The sequence below is a fragment of the Globicephala melas genome, chromosome 1 (genome assembly GCF_963455315.2).
Source record: "Globicephala melas chromosome 1, mGloMel1.2, whole genome shotgun sequence".
NCBI lineage: Eukaryota > Metazoa > Chordata > Mammalia > Artiodactyla > Delphinidae > Globicephala > Globicephala melas.
In genome coordinates this window covers 26343590-26359454 of record NC_083314.1, presented here as the reverse complement: position 1 = coordinate 26359454, position 15865 = coordinate 26343590, and the positions used below count along the sequence as shown (strand labels likewise).

General features: G+C 36.5%; 1 protein-coding gene across 1 annotated transcript in view; it reads left to right on the top strand.

Annotated features, from left to right (window-relative positions):
- The window catches only part of CATSPERE (catsper channel auxiliary subunit epsilon), a 232659-nt gene that overhangs the window by 203861 nt on the left and 12933 nt on the right, over window positions 1-15865 (top strand). The window contains exons 14-15 of the mRNA XM_060285306.1: window positions 3413-3499; window positions 10201-10358. Coding sequence (XP_060141289.1) covers window positions 3413-3499; window positions 10201-10358 — 245 coding nt within the window. The remainder of the gene's footprint in view (window positions 1-3412; window positions 3500-10200; window positions 10359-15865) is intronic.

Below are 15865 nucleotides of genomic sequence, written 5' to 3'. Positions count from 1 at the left end.
GCAAAATATTTTTAAGTTACCGAAGGAAAATAATTCCCAAACCTAAAATTCTGAATACAATAGAAATAGCATTTTAAAAAATGAAGGTGAACAACCGATAATGTCTTACAAGATACATGAAATTAAAAGAGGAAAAAATTTTAAGAAAGAAATGAAGGATGAAATAAAAATGATTGGAGAGAAAGTGACAAATATTGAGGATAGGCAAAGAATAAATGGAATTCCTGAAAAAGGAGAACCAAGGCAAAGGAACAAAACAAATACTAATAATTCAACAAAACACAAACAACCCCCCCGAAAAATAAAATTTTCAAACTTCTTATTGAAAGAGCATACCATATACTTCAGAATATCAAATCAGAATAGCCAACCCATGTGGGCATATAAGCAAAAAAGCAAGAAATTTATAAGGAAAATTAAATTATCATCAGACATTTTATAGCAGTGTTGTATGCCAGGAGAAAGTGGAGTCAAATATTTAAGATACTAAAGGAAAATAAATACAAGCCAAGGATTTTACATCCAGCAAAACTGATTACACTGTAAATGGCACAAACTGCTATCAGTATGTAGAAAGCTCTGATAATATTGTTCCCAGGAGCCCTTCCTGGGTAATTTACTAAGTAAGAAGCTTCAGAAAATCAAAAATACTAAAGAGAAATCAACATAAGGACGAGGAGGAAGCATTATAATATAGTATATAGTTACTTACAAGACTAAAACAAAATGAGGGTTAAATGGGTTAGAATGTAATATATAATGGGTGTATTCTCTGACAATGTAGATCTAGTACAATTATAAAATATGATAGGAGAATGTGAAGAGCATATACAAGGGAAAAGTATAAGTGTTTTCAGTAATCATGACACTGGTGATAATATTTGTATTGTTTTTCTAAAGTTTTGAGGTGTATAATGTGAGATAAAACAAATGTGTAATAATGACATTTTCTAATACCACCATTCCTCACCAAGTGTTTTGTTGTAAAAGCAAGAAGATACATATGTTAAGATAGAAGAAGTTAGACAAAAATCTTGAATTCCAATAGGACTCAATATGAACTCATGAGGTATTGGATATTGCTCTGGATATAAATTTATGAATCAAATAGAGAGATAGATAAAATTTTCCTATTCTGACCGTTAAAATCTTAGAAACATAACTAATCAGTAGCTGAAAGTATACTTAGTAGCCAGATTGTTGTTTTGAAATACCGTTTCCGACTAAACGTACTGGGCATTCTTAGATAAATTGCTGATTCCACGCCTGAAGGAAGAAATGTACAAGATGAGCCTAGAATAGTTTGGCATACCCAATAGCAAGGAAGTATCAGGGACTGCTAGAGTCATTTAAAAGTAAGCAGAAATCGGGCTTCCCTGGTGGCGCAGTGGTTAAGAATCCGCCTGCCAATGCAAGTGACATGGGTTCGAGCCCTCGTCCGAGAAGATCCCACATGCCGCGGAGCAACTAAGCCTCTGTGCCACACTACTGAGCCTGCATTCTAGAGCCCGTGAGCCACAGCTACTGAGCCTGCATGCCTAGAGCCCGTGCTCCACAACAAGAGAAGCCACCACAATGAGAAGCCCGCACACCACAACGAACAGTAGCCCCCACTCACCACAACTCGAGAAAACCTGCAAGTAGCAACGAAGACCCAACACAGCCAAAAATAAACTAAATTAATTAAAAATAAATAAATAAAAGTAATCATAAATCAACATCAAGAGGTTTCTACTGGCCAAAGATGGGACAGTTTGCGCTTCCTGGAGAATAATTATTGCAATGGAGTAAAACTCATTAAATATATTAAATCGATGAATTCATGATTTTCTTTTTAAATCACCTTTACAGAATGATAGGAAACCAATGCCTTATTTTGAAAACTGGTAAATAAAGAGAAACAAATATTTATCCTATTTTCTTCAAATGAACTCTACCAATGGACAAACAAACAGTAGATGAGGGGAAGCATCTCTTTATAAAATTATTCCAGTTGACAAATGAAAAAATAGAATTGAAATATCACCATTTTATAATCCAGATAATAGAGGTTATTATAAAAAAATTTATATCAACAAATTTGGCAATGGACAAATGCCTTGAAAAATACACCAAAATTTCTTGTATTCCCCCCCTCCAAAAAATAGAAAACTCTAATCTCAGATGGCTTTCCTGATGAGGTCTACCAAATATTTAAGAAAAATTTTACTTCAGCCTTATAAAAACTCTTCCAGAGTATAAGGGCAGGAGGAAACACTTTCAACTCATTTTGTGAATCCAGGAGGACTTGATGAGGACCTTAAGAGAAGAGAATGATGAGCCAATCTGACTCATAACCATAGATACAAAACACCTGAACAAAATTCTAGCAAATCAAATACAGCAACTTATTAAAAAATAATCCAGGGCTTCCCTGGTGTCCCAGTGGTTAAGAATCCACCTGCCAATGCAGGGTCACAGGTTCGAGCCCTGGCCCGGGAAGATCCCACATGTCACGGGGCAGCTAAGCCTATGCGCCACAACTACTGAACCTGCGCTCTAGAGCCCACGAGCCACAACTACTGAAGCCCGCGTGCCTAGAGCCCGTGCTCCACAACAAGAGAAGCCACGACAGTAAGTCTGTGCACTCCAAGGAATAGTAGCCCCCACTCGCCGCAACTAGAGAAAGCCCACGCACAGCAACAAAGACCCAACACAGCCAAAAATAAAAACAAATAAATAAAATAATAATAATAATCCATCCAGGCCAAGTTTTCTTTATTTCATAAATTAAGCGTTGGGGATATTTGAAAATCAAAGTAATCCACTATATTAACAGTATAAATAAGAAAAGGCATAAGATTATTACAACAGTTGATGAAAAGTCATCTGATTAAAAATTTATCACCCATACATAACATTATTTTTTAAATAAATCTTAGAAAATTATAAATAAATGGTAACTTCCTTAACCTAATAAAATGTCAATACAAAAAACCTGTATAAAACATCATTCTTAATGGTGAAAATGTGAAAGCCTTCCCTCTGAAATCAGGAATGAAACAAGGAGGCATGTTCTAACCATTTCTATACAACATTGTTCTTGATGTCTGTAATAAGGTAAACAATAAACAATACAAATAAATTAAAAGTGTAAGGATTGGAAAGGAAGAAATGAAACTCATATTCACAGATAACATGGTTGTTCATCTGAAACAAAGTTAATAAGTGAGTTTAAGAAGTTCTCTCTGTACAAGGTCAATATACAAAAGTCCATTGTTTTTCTGTATATCAGCAAACATTTAAATAATTTAAAAATTAGATATATAATTTTCAACAGCACTAAACTATATTAAATAATTAGAAATAAATTGATATGTAAAACATATATATATATATAAAACCTTTCTATATATATAAAACCTTTTGACAGAGTGGCTGTTTGCATGAAGCTCAGACATGGAAGTCAATGACTGAGCTTAACAAGCGCCTCCCGTTAGAAGAAGCCTGGGGACCTGAGGTAAGAAAAATATTACCTTGCAAATTGTTTATTTATAATAACTAACTTGGCGTTTTAGTATTAAGTGCTTAATGGAAACACTTTGGGTTTAAATTTGATTTTGTAAATCAAATCCAATTTTTCTATTGGATTATATTATGATTTCCAAGATGCTTCATCTTAATTCTATTTGATCTTCTGTTGCCCCTGCATTACTAACAATTTTGTTTTAATTTTCTCTTCTGAAAATCTGTTTGCAGATTATTAAATATCTGACAAACATGTTAAAGCATTGAGACTGAGTCTTTCTAAAGACTGCCTGAAGTTTCAATCTTGTGTAACTAAAAGATCATTTCTGAATATCAATTATGCATCCTATATTGTTTTCAAGTGAATTTTCTTAAATTGAAATTAATTTATGTTATTTGGCAAATCAAATCATATCTCATGAATAAAATGTGACATATAAGGTACTTCAGCCTGTAAAATGTAAACCCTACAATAAGAATGTTATTTTGCTTCTACGTCAGAACCTATACATGTCAAGATAGAGATATATATACAAACGATATGTATCTCCCTCTGAATTCCCAACTCCAAACCATCCATTTTCCATCCACCACTCCCTATCTTCCTAGTAACATTATTCTAGGAGCTTTACTCCAACAATCCTTTGAACAATTCTTCCAGCTCAACATAACCTTCAATTCATTGATCCTACCATCCTCACCCCACCCCCGGTTCTCTTTTCCCTCTTTATCTGGCTTAAATTCCACAGTCAATAGTCATATCACTCTATTAATATGACCCTCAATTCTTTTGCCCCCCCCCCACTTCTTTATGTTTGCATAGCTAAATCACAACCTTAGTTAAGTTCAACTGTCCACCTTAGCACCTGACTGTGGCCAGAGAAAAACATACCCATGCTGACTTGTTTCACTTTCATCTCATGATTAAAATGGTCCCATAATACTGCCCAACAAATACTTCTTTACCTCATTCTCTCTTCCCCTCTCATCAATAGTTATTGCATGCTTTCTCCTCTTCCCCCATCCTCGTTCTTATCTAATGAACTTGCTTTCTACTTTATCAAGAAAATTATGGTAGTTATTAGACCTGGGGCAAGACCCTTCTATCTAATTTTATTTAAAGAAGCACATATTTTAGAATGTGCAACATGTTGCCATATTGTTTTCAATATTTTGACAACTAAAATTCCTTACAACTAGTTTCCCTTGTAATGCAACCTATTTTATGTTATTATTTTTAAAAACATTATTCTGAGAGGGGCCCATAGTAGTCCATAGGCTTCACCAGATTGCCAAAGGGGCCCATATAAAAATAAAATACAACTTTATATATATTTTTAAATCTATTTTTATATATTTATACACACTCACTATGAGGTTATGAACCCCTGATATAGGTGTAAAAAGAAAAGGACTAAATCTGGGGTCATTTCAGTATTTAGAGATGGGGGAAATGAAGAGAGGCAAAGGAGGTGAAAAAGGAATAATCCAAGAAGCAAGAGAAGATCCAGGCAAGTATGATGTTTTGGACCTCATGTAAAGCAAGTCTCACCAGAAGGAGGGAGGGATCAAGTGTGCTAAATTCACTACTAAGATAGGTCAACTATGATGAGGATTGAAACTTGATCATTTACTTCAGCAGCAGGGAGGTAACAGGTAACCTTGACAGGATCAGTTTTCGTAGGATAGTGAGAGACAAAACCCTACTGAAGTGGGTTTAATTAGTATGGAAAAAAAGAACTCAAAGCAGCAAGAATAGACAAGAATAGTCTCTGCAGAGGAGTTTTGCAGTAAGGAGAGAAATAGTGTAGTGGCTGGAGAGCAATGGGTTGAAGAAAGGGTCTTTTTTTTTTTTAATAATTGAGAAAAATAACCACATGTTTACTGATGGGAATATTCCAACAAACAAGAAAACTGATGATGCTTCAAACTTAACATGTCTGAAACTGAGTTTCTGATATCCACCCTCCAGACATACTCCCCCAACATTCTTTCCCACCTCAGTTAATAAAAATTCCATCCTCCCAGTTTGCTCAGGATAAAAGCTAAATGTCATCTTATGCTCCACATTTGGTCTTTCAGCAAATCTTGTTGGCTCTTTCTTCAAAGTATATTGTGAATTTGGTCACCCTGTGCCACCCCAACTGCCACCATACTGTTTCAAGCCACCATCACCAACCATCTGGGTTATAACCATAGCATCCTAAATGGTTTCCCTGCTTCGGGCTTGCCTGCCATGAATCCATCCACAACACAGCACCAAGACTGATCCTACTAAGACATAAATCAGAACGTGCCACTCTTCTGCTCAAAACCATGTGATGGCTCCCATGTCACTTAGAGTTATGACAAAGCCAGCAGGACTCCCTGCACCCCATCCCCACCGCACCCCCATCATGACTAGCTAATGCCTTTCTTCAGGTCTTTACTTGAAAATCAACTTATCAATGAAGACTTCCCTGGCCACTCTACCGAAAAAGTTAAATATCACCCCGTGACAGTTGCTATCTCCCTTCCCTATTTTCTTTAATGTCATTAGCATTTATAACTCTCTGACACATTATATAGTCTATTTACTTATCCTATTTATTATCTGGATCCCCAACTGAAATGTAGGCTCCATAAGGGGAGGGAATTTTATTTGTTTTGTTCACTGGTGTATCCCCAGCATCTAACCCATTACGGGTGCTCAATAAATATTTGTGGAACTAATTCATTAATTATAGGTCACCCACCTATTACAAACAGTATTATTCTGCTATTTAAAAAATCATAAGGAAGTAAACTAGTAATGGAATCCGTTAAGAACAAAACTTACCCTTCTAACTTCTTGTTGAAGGACATCCAAGAATCTGGGGTTGAGGGTAAATGTAAGTGACCCTCTTACACAGAATCTCACAAAGGGCACCCAAATGTTATAAGATATGACAAAATAACATACTCCTAGGAAGGGATGAGCTACCTGATAATTAACAGTCATGGAGATTGCCTCAATAGGTATGATACAGTGCAGTAGTTCTCAAATTTTAGAATCACCTCGAGGTGACATCAGAATCACCTAGAGGACTTGCTAAAACAGATCTCTGGGTCCTACCTCCAAAGTTTCTGATTCATTAGATCTGGGGCTAAGCCCCCGAATTTGCATTTCTAACAAGTTCCCAGGTGATGCTGATACTGCTGATCTGGGGACCACATTTAAGAAACATTGAAGTAGTGGCTTACATTCTATAAAGATTCTAGAGTGCCCACACCAGGCCCTAAGTGTTCAGTTCTACCATATGAGAGACAAAAAGCTCACAAGTAAAAGGGTGGATTCAGTCTGGAGTCTGAATATAGTAGAAGGCAGGTACCTGCAAAGACTATTTATGTCCTAGTGAGTAAGGCTATGCTTACTGAAGAGTGTCACTGTATATTTATTCAACATGGCAATCAGAGGTGCTCTCTTCCTGAAACATATACCTGAAATGAAATAGCCTTCCAATTGCTACATAGTCCTGATTCTACAAGGATGAATGACACTTGCATAAAAATCTGCGAAGTAGCTCTATAGACTGTAAATTCTCAAGAGAAAATCTGAAGGACTCATAAACAAAAGTGGCATTTTCACAGGTTCTTCCAACTTAATGTTGGAGTTTGAGAAGGAAAGGGAGAATGTGGGTTATGAATGGCTGGCTACATACTTATAACTCAGGATGTGAGTTGAGTTTCTGGACATGACTGACATAGTAATCCGAGATGTCCTTGGCTAAAGATGAATTGTATTTCTCTTTCTGACTTACTTCACTCTGTATGACAGACTCTAGGTCCATCCACCTCACTACAAATAACTCAATTTTGTTTCTTTTTATGGCTGAGTAGTATTCCATTGTATATATGTGCCACATCTTCTTTATGCATTCATCTGTTCATGGACATTTAGGTTGCTTCCATGTCCTGGCTATTGTAATAGAAAAAAAAAACACCATATGCTAACACATATATATGGAATCTAAAAAAAAAAAGGTTCTGAAAAACCTAGGGGCAGGACAGGAATAAAGATGCAGACATAAAGAATGGACTTGAGGACATGGAGAGGGAGAAGGGTAAGATGGGACTAAGTGAGAGAGTGGCATGGACATATATATACTACCACATGTAAAATAGATAGCTAGTGGGAAGCAGCCACATAGCACAGGGAGATCAGCTCGGTGCTTTGGGACCATCTAGAGGGATAGGATAGGGAGGGTGGGAGTGAGACACAAGAGGGAGGAGATATGGGGATATATGTATATGTATAGCTGATTCACTTTATTATAAAGCAGAAACTAACACACAATTGTAAAGCAATTATACTCCAATAAAGATGTTAAAAAAAAAGAATTGTAATTCATGAGGTCAGGGCTGATGTGTTTTCTTAGAGGCTATATAGCTTGATCAAGTGGGCTTTCAACTTAAAAAGAAAAGGGAAAAACACAATAATTGGAAAAAAAAAAGTCTGTTACTACAACAGGAAATATCAGGCATGACACAAAAATAGGAGCAACAATCAGTGGGAATCATCTTTCACATTAGGAAATAACTAGGTAGAAAGTTGGAAACAATATAAATATTCCCAGGTGCCTATACACAAAAAATACTTGTAATGATAGAAGATGAATGTGTCCTTATCAGCAATACATTGCTGTGAGGATATGTGTCCAGTTCCTGCACATATTTAGTATGTGCCACATATTCTTTCAATTAAGTTCATGGTTTCATGTATTAACTCACTTGGTAGAACAAGAAGTTCCCAGGCCCGTGTTGGCCTACGAGAAACTCCACCAACAAAAAAATAAGAAGAAGAAGACATATCATGTTTTCAAGTTAGGGTACATCAAAAAATGATTGGTTGCCACACGTAGGGGGTGAAATGGGTGAAGGTGGTCAAGACGTACAAACTTACAGTCATAAAATGTCATCGGCGTGCAAGGTACAGCATGGTGACTGTAGTTAATAATACAGTATTGTATGTTTGAAAGTTGCTAAGAGAGCAGATCTTAGAAGTTCCCATCATAAGAAAAAAAATGTAGCTATGTATGGTGATAGATGTTAACTAGACATATTGTGGTTATCATTTCACACTATATGCAAATATTGAATTATTACATTGTATACCTGAAATTAATATAATGTTATAGGTCAATTATATCTCAAAAATAAATAAACAAGTACTACATACAAATAAAGGTAGAAATGAATTTTTTGATGTTCAAAAGAAAAAAATAATAATGATGAGTCTCTTACTTGTTTTTCATTAATGTACACCTAACATATTGCTTTATAAATGTGCCAGAGAGTGCAGTAGTAGAAAGGTAGACAAAGGGAAGAAATAATAGTAAATGTGATAAAGGAGAGAGAGAGAAGAATTATTTTGCAGTTTATCAAGACATACAGTAACACTTCACGAAATTGTAAAAAATCATTAAGAGTTTTAGGGATGGGCTTCCCTGGTGGCGCAGTGGTTGAGAGTCCGCCTGCCGATGCAGGGGACACGGGTTCGTGCCCCGGTCCGGGAGGATCCCACATGCCGTGGAGCGGCTGGGCTCGTGAGCCATGGCCGCTGGGCCTGCGCGTCCGGAGCCTGTGCTCCGCAATGGGGGAGGCCACAGCAGTGAGAGGCCCGCGTACCGCAAAAAAAAAAAAAAAAAAAAAAAAAAAAAAGAGTTTTAGGGATGGGACTTATAATTAAAATATAATTATGGAATGATTCACCTATGTAAAAGAAAATGACCTGATAAGAAGGAAAGTAGAGGAATTTTCAGTGTGAAGGCAATATTCACCTTCAAAAAAAATTTTCAAACACGAGGGTAAATACTGGAGTATATATAAATAAGGTAAAATGAGAGAGCTATAGAAGGGACTTCTATGTATACCAGATCCCATAGCCAAATAAGGGAACTATATGAACTGTCCTGATTATCTCCAAAACCAAGTAGAGTTAAGAAAGAATACAATATCTGCATATTGAAAAATGTCAAAATGTAGGGAGAATATGAAGGAAAGAACAAGAAGTAAATACCACTTGAATAAATGGGAGTTACTCACTCAAAAGCTATAGAAAGAATTGAGCCTCACTGAGAATACATGACAGACAAGCAAGACTTTAAGTAGGGTGTGAAAGCATACAGGACCTACAAGAATCCAGAAGAAATGCCATGTATTATTTTAGGATTTTATTTTATTACCTTAGCTTTAATAAAGTAACTTTAAAAATATATAGTGTTTATGCTTTTTAAAAAGGGAACAGGAGATAAATAAATGAGACCCACAGAGAGACAGTAGTGGTTATAGGGATAAATAAAAGTCTTAGGAGAAGATTTGACTACTGTATCCATACCTTATGATCAAAATAGTGTCTGTCCCAAAGTAAGCATCCTTGAAGGATTTTGTGGTTTTCAATTTAGGGAAATTAAATGCTTACAGATTCTCAACACCCTAATGTATTATTGTTTGCAAATAAATAAACACAGCATTTTCTTTCACTAAGCTTCACTTTTTACCAAACTTGAACCCAAGATAGCCTCTAAAAATACTATACTACACTAAAATGATAGAAGGGATAGGAATAACTATTATATCTCTAAATAATTTTCCAAAATAAATATATGAGTATATAATTTTGTATATTAAAGTCAGCTAATGACCTAAAGGTTTTTGTCTTTGTTTTCTACTCAGAACTATAAGCACTGTTTTTCTTATGCTATTGGAAAACCAGGAGACTTAAATCAACCATATGAGATTATCAACAAGTCTAACCGTAACCATTTAGTTTGGCCCTTGGACCATTCCGGAATGTATGTGTTTCGTGTGAAGATCCTGGATCCAAACTATAGGTGAATATAAATGTTCCATTATAATAGTTTTTGCCTTAGTTCCTAAAAATTAAATTTTTATTTTCTTGATTTAATTTGATACCACCCAGCTATCCAATTAAAGGCATACCTCATTTTATTATGCCTCACTTTATTGTGCTTCAATTTACAAACTGAAGGTTTGTAGCAACCCTTTGTCAAGCAGGTTTGTCACAGCCGTTTTTCTAACAGCATTTGCTCAACTTCATGTCTCTGTGTCACATTTAGTAATTCTTGCAATATTTCAAACCCTCCACCAGCAAAAAGATTATGATTTGTTGAAGGCTCTGGTGATGGTTAGCATTTTTTGAGAAATAAAGTATTTTTTAATTAAGGTATGCACAGTCTTTTTTTAGACACAATGCTATTGCACACTTAATAGACTATAGTATAGTGTAAAAATAACTTTTACACCCACTGGGAAAGCAAAATTTTGTGTGACTCACTTTATTGTGGTATTCATTTTATTGCGGTGGTTTGAAACTGAACCCACATCTCCAAGGTATGCCTGTCATATTTGTTTTTTCATTTTGGAGCAATCCTGTTAAACATTCTGTGGGAGTGGGAGATAAGATTTCATGTTAAACATTAATTAAATTAATCGATTCACAATTACATTCTGAGTACTTTACTATGTTTCATTGCTATGATAGATGCAAATAGAGCATAAGGATAATCTCAGCATTTAAGATGCTTGTAATTAAACTGGTTGGGGAAGGAGGAGTGGAGGGTACACATAAAACCAAAGGAGGATAAATCAGAGCAAACACATGATATATTTTTCAAATATAATTATTTGTTTTATTGATAGGCATAATAATAATTCAGAGATGGGAAAAAATCAATGCTATCTTGAGCATCAGGAGAAAACTTCCGGAGAACAGGGAGCATTAAGAATTTATATTGCCAGAGAACTAAGATAGACCCTTCAGATGAAAGAAATCACACTAATAATGGAATGAAGCTGAATATTAACATATTGTCTATGGCTCGTGGACTCATGAAAGAAAGTGGAAAATACCTTGAGTGAGGAAGGTAAAAAACAAAGGGTGCAGACTAATTCAAGGCAATTCATAATGTTGAATTCAATTTCAAACCATGTCCTAGAGAGCCTCTTTAGTATCTTTACTAGGGGAGTGTTGTGATGAGAGTATAGTTCTAGGAAAATTAGCCTGAGAATAAAGAATCTTATAAAAGGAAAATAAATTGCAGATAAATGAGAGGAGTGGAACTAACAAGACAAGCGTCAAAGGAAGCTCTGTTGGCAGGAGGAGTGAAAAGAAAGGAAAAAGTCTAATAAATATTTATCAGGAAAAGAGATATTATATTGATCTAGTGTGGCAAATGAAGGAAAAGAAGGAACTGATATGGTCTCAAGTTTTCTAGACTAGGTGATTAAAAATTATGGTATTTTCTTTGACCACAGTAGACACTGAGGTGGTTTTTCTTTGAGGTCTTTCTTTTTCTAAGAGTTCTGACTTTGCATTTGAGAGGACAATGACATATCTGAGTGAAGATGTCCTATAAACAGTTAAAAATTTTAATTTGGGCCTTGAGTTGGAGGGAATAGCTGATGATAAAGAGTTTTGAAAACACAAACGTGGGCATCTTCTATAGTGACTCCATGAGCACACATAAGTTAACTGACTTATGAGAAGAAAAGGGCTTTTAGGAGATACCCACAGTGAAGGAATTGAGGGTGATGAGAAAAGGAGCTGAGCAGAAAACTCCTCAAATAAAAGAAAAAATGAAGAGAAAGAAAAGTTCTATATTACCCAAGCAATCTACAGATTCAAAGCAATCCCTATCAAAATTCCAATGATATTTTTCACAGAAATAGAACAAACTATCCTGAAATGTGTATGGAACTGCAAAAGACCCCAAAAAGCCAAAGCAGTCTTAAGAAAGAAGACCAAATTTGGAAGCGTCACACTACCTGATTCCAAACTATATTGCAAAGCTGCAGTAATCAAAACAGTATGGTACTGACATAAAAACAGACACATAGATCAATGGAACAAAATAGAAATCCCTGGAAAGAAACTCACACATATACAGTCACTTAATTTATGACAAAAGAGCCAAGAATATATAGTAGGGAAAGGACATTCTCTTCAATAAATGGTGTTGGGAAAATTGGACAGCCACCTGTGAAAGATTGATACTGGACCACTATCTAACACCATACAAAAAATTAACCCAAATGGATTAAAAACTTGAACATAAGCCCTGAAACCATAAAATTCCTAGAAGAAAACATAGGTGGTAAGCTCCCTGATGTCAGTCTTTGCAGCAATTTGTTTTTATTTGACACCAAAAGCAAAGGCAACAAAAGCAAAAATAAACACATGGGACTACATCAAGCTAAAAAGCTCTACACAGCAAAGGAAACCATCAACAAAATGAAAAGGCAACCTACAGAATGGGAGAAAATATTTACAAATCATATAGCTGATAATGGGTTAATATCTAAATATATAAAGAACTCATACTACTCAATAGCAAAAAACAAAAAAAAACACAAAACAATTTAAAAATGGGCCAAGGACCTGATTAGACATTTTTCCAAAGAAGACATACATGAAACTGGTACATAAAAGGGTGCCCAACATCAGTAATCATCAGAGAAATACAACTCAAAACCACCTGTTGGAATGGCTATTATCAAAAAGACAAGAGATAAGTGTTGATGAGGATGTGAAGAAAAGGGAACACTTGTGCACTGTTGGTGGGAATGTAAATTTATGCAGCTACTATGGAAAACAGTATGGAGGTTCCCCAAAATATTAAAAATAGAACTACCATATGATCCAACTATTCCAACCCTACATATTTATCTAAAGAAAACAAAAACACTAACTTAAAAAGATATATATACCCGCATATTCATTGCAGCATTATTTACAATTGCCAGTATATGGAAATAACATAAGTGTCCAAGGATGGATGAATGGACAAAGAAAATGTGGTATGGAATATTATCTGGCCATAAAAAGAAGGAAATCTTACCACTTGAGATAATGTTGATGGACCTTGAGAACCTTATGCTAGAGAGTCTACTTTGATTTGAGTCCTAATTTTGCCACTAGTAACATCTAGTCTTAAGCAAATTATTTGGTCTCTTTGAGCTTATTTACCTGTGAAATGAGTCAGTAATAGCTATCTTATAGTATCCTGAGGATTAAATGAAGAACCTGGGTAAAAATCCCTACCTTTGCTGGGCACATAGCAAGGACTCAATAAAACTAAGTTCTTTTCCTGTATCTTCTCCCACACGAAGATAGGTGAAATCATATTATTAATGTTTATTTAGTTACATCCTGTCTCATTCCAAGCAATATGCTAAATTACGAGAGATAAAATACCTAGGGATAAACCTACCTAAGGAGGCAAAAGACCTGTACTCTCAAAACTATAAGATATTGATGAAAGAAATCAAAGATGATACAAACAGATAGATATAGTGGGTTCTTGGATTGGAAGAGCCAATATTGTCAAAATGACTATACTACCCAAGACAATCTACAGATTCAATGCAATCCCTATCAAATTATCAATGGTATTTTTAACAGAATTAGAACAAAAAATTTTACAATTTGTGTGGAAACACAAAAGATCCGGATTAGCCAAAGCAATATTGAGAAAGAAAAATGGAGCTGGCAGAATCAGGCTCCCTGACTTCAGACTATACTACAAAGCTACAGTAATCAAGACAGTACGGTACTGGCATACAAAAAGAGAACTATAGATCAGTGGAAAAGGATAGAAAGCCCAGAGGTAAACCAATACACCTATGGTCAACTAATCTATGACAAAGGAGGCAAAATATACAATGGAAAAAAGACAGTCTCTTCAATAAGTGGTGCTGGGAAAACTGGATAGTTACATGTAAAATAATGAAATTAGAACATTCTCTAACACCATACACAAAAATAAACCCAAAATAGATTAAAGAACTAAATGTAAGACTGGATACCGTAAAACTCCCAGAAGAAAACAGGAAGGGAGATTGGTTCAAGATGCCAGAGTAAAAGGACGTGCTCTCACTCCCTCTTGCAAGAGCACCGGAATCACAACTAACTGCTGAACAATCATCAACAGGAAGACACTGGAACTCACTAGAAAAGATATCCTACATCCAAAGACAAAGGAGAAGCCACAATGAGATGGTAGGAGGGGGCGCAATCACAATAAAATAAAATCCCATAACTGCTGGGTGGGTGACTCACAAACTGGAGAACATTCATATCACAGAAGTCCACCCACTGGAGTGAAGGTTCTGAGGCCCACGTCAGGCTTCCCAACCTGGGGGTTCCGGCAACAGGAGGAGGAATTCCTGGAGACCCAGACTTTGAAGTCTAGCGGGATTTGATTGCAGGACTTTGACAGGACTGGGAGAAACAGAGACTCCACTCTTGGAGGGCACACACAGAGCAGTGTGCACATCAGGACCCAGGGAAGGAGCAGTGACCCCATAGGAGACTGAGCCAGACCACCTGCTAGTGTTGGATGGTCTCCTGAATAGGTAGGGTGGTGGCTGTGTCTCACCATGAGGACAAGGACACTGGCAGCAGAAGTTCTGGGAAGTACTCCTTGGAGTGAGCCCTTCCAGATCCACCATTAGCCCCACCAAAGAGCCCGGATAAGCTCCAGTGTTGGGTTGCCTCAGGGCTAACAACCAACAGGGAGGGAACCCAGCCCCACCCATCAGCAGACAAGCAGATTAAAGTTTTACTGAGCTCTGCCCACCAGAGCAACATGCAGCTCTACCCACCACCAGTCCCTTCCATCAGGAAACTTGCACAAACCTCTTAGATGGCCTCATCCACCAGAGTGCAGACAGCAGAAGCAAGGAGAACTAGAATCTGGCAGCCCATGGAACAAAAACCACATTCACAGAAAGATAGACAAGATGAAAAGGCAGAGGGCTATGTATCAGATGAAGGAACAAGATAAAACCCCAGAAAAACAACTAAATGAAGTGGAGATAGGCAACCTTCCAGAAAAAAAATTCAGAATAATGAGAGTGAAGATGATCCAGGACCTCGGAAAAAGAATGGAGGCAAAGATCGAGAAGATGCAAGAAATGTTTAACAAAGACCTAGAATAATTAAAGAACAAACAAACAGAGATGAACAACACAATAACTGAAATGAAAAATACACTACAAGGAATCAATAGCAGAATAACTGAGGCAGAAGAACGGATAAGTGACCTGGAAGGCAGAATGGTGGAATTCACTGCTGCAGAACAGAATAAAGAAAAAAGAATGAAAAGAAATGAAGACAGCTTAAGAGACATCTGGGACATTAAACGCAACAACATTCGCATTATAGGGGTCCCAGAAGGAGAAGAGAGAGAGAAAGGACCTGAGAAAATATTTGAAGTGATTATAGTCGAAAACTTCCCTAACATGGGAAAGGAAATAGCCACCCAAGTCCAGGAAGTGCAGAGAGTCCAATACAGGATAAACCAGGAGAAACACCCCA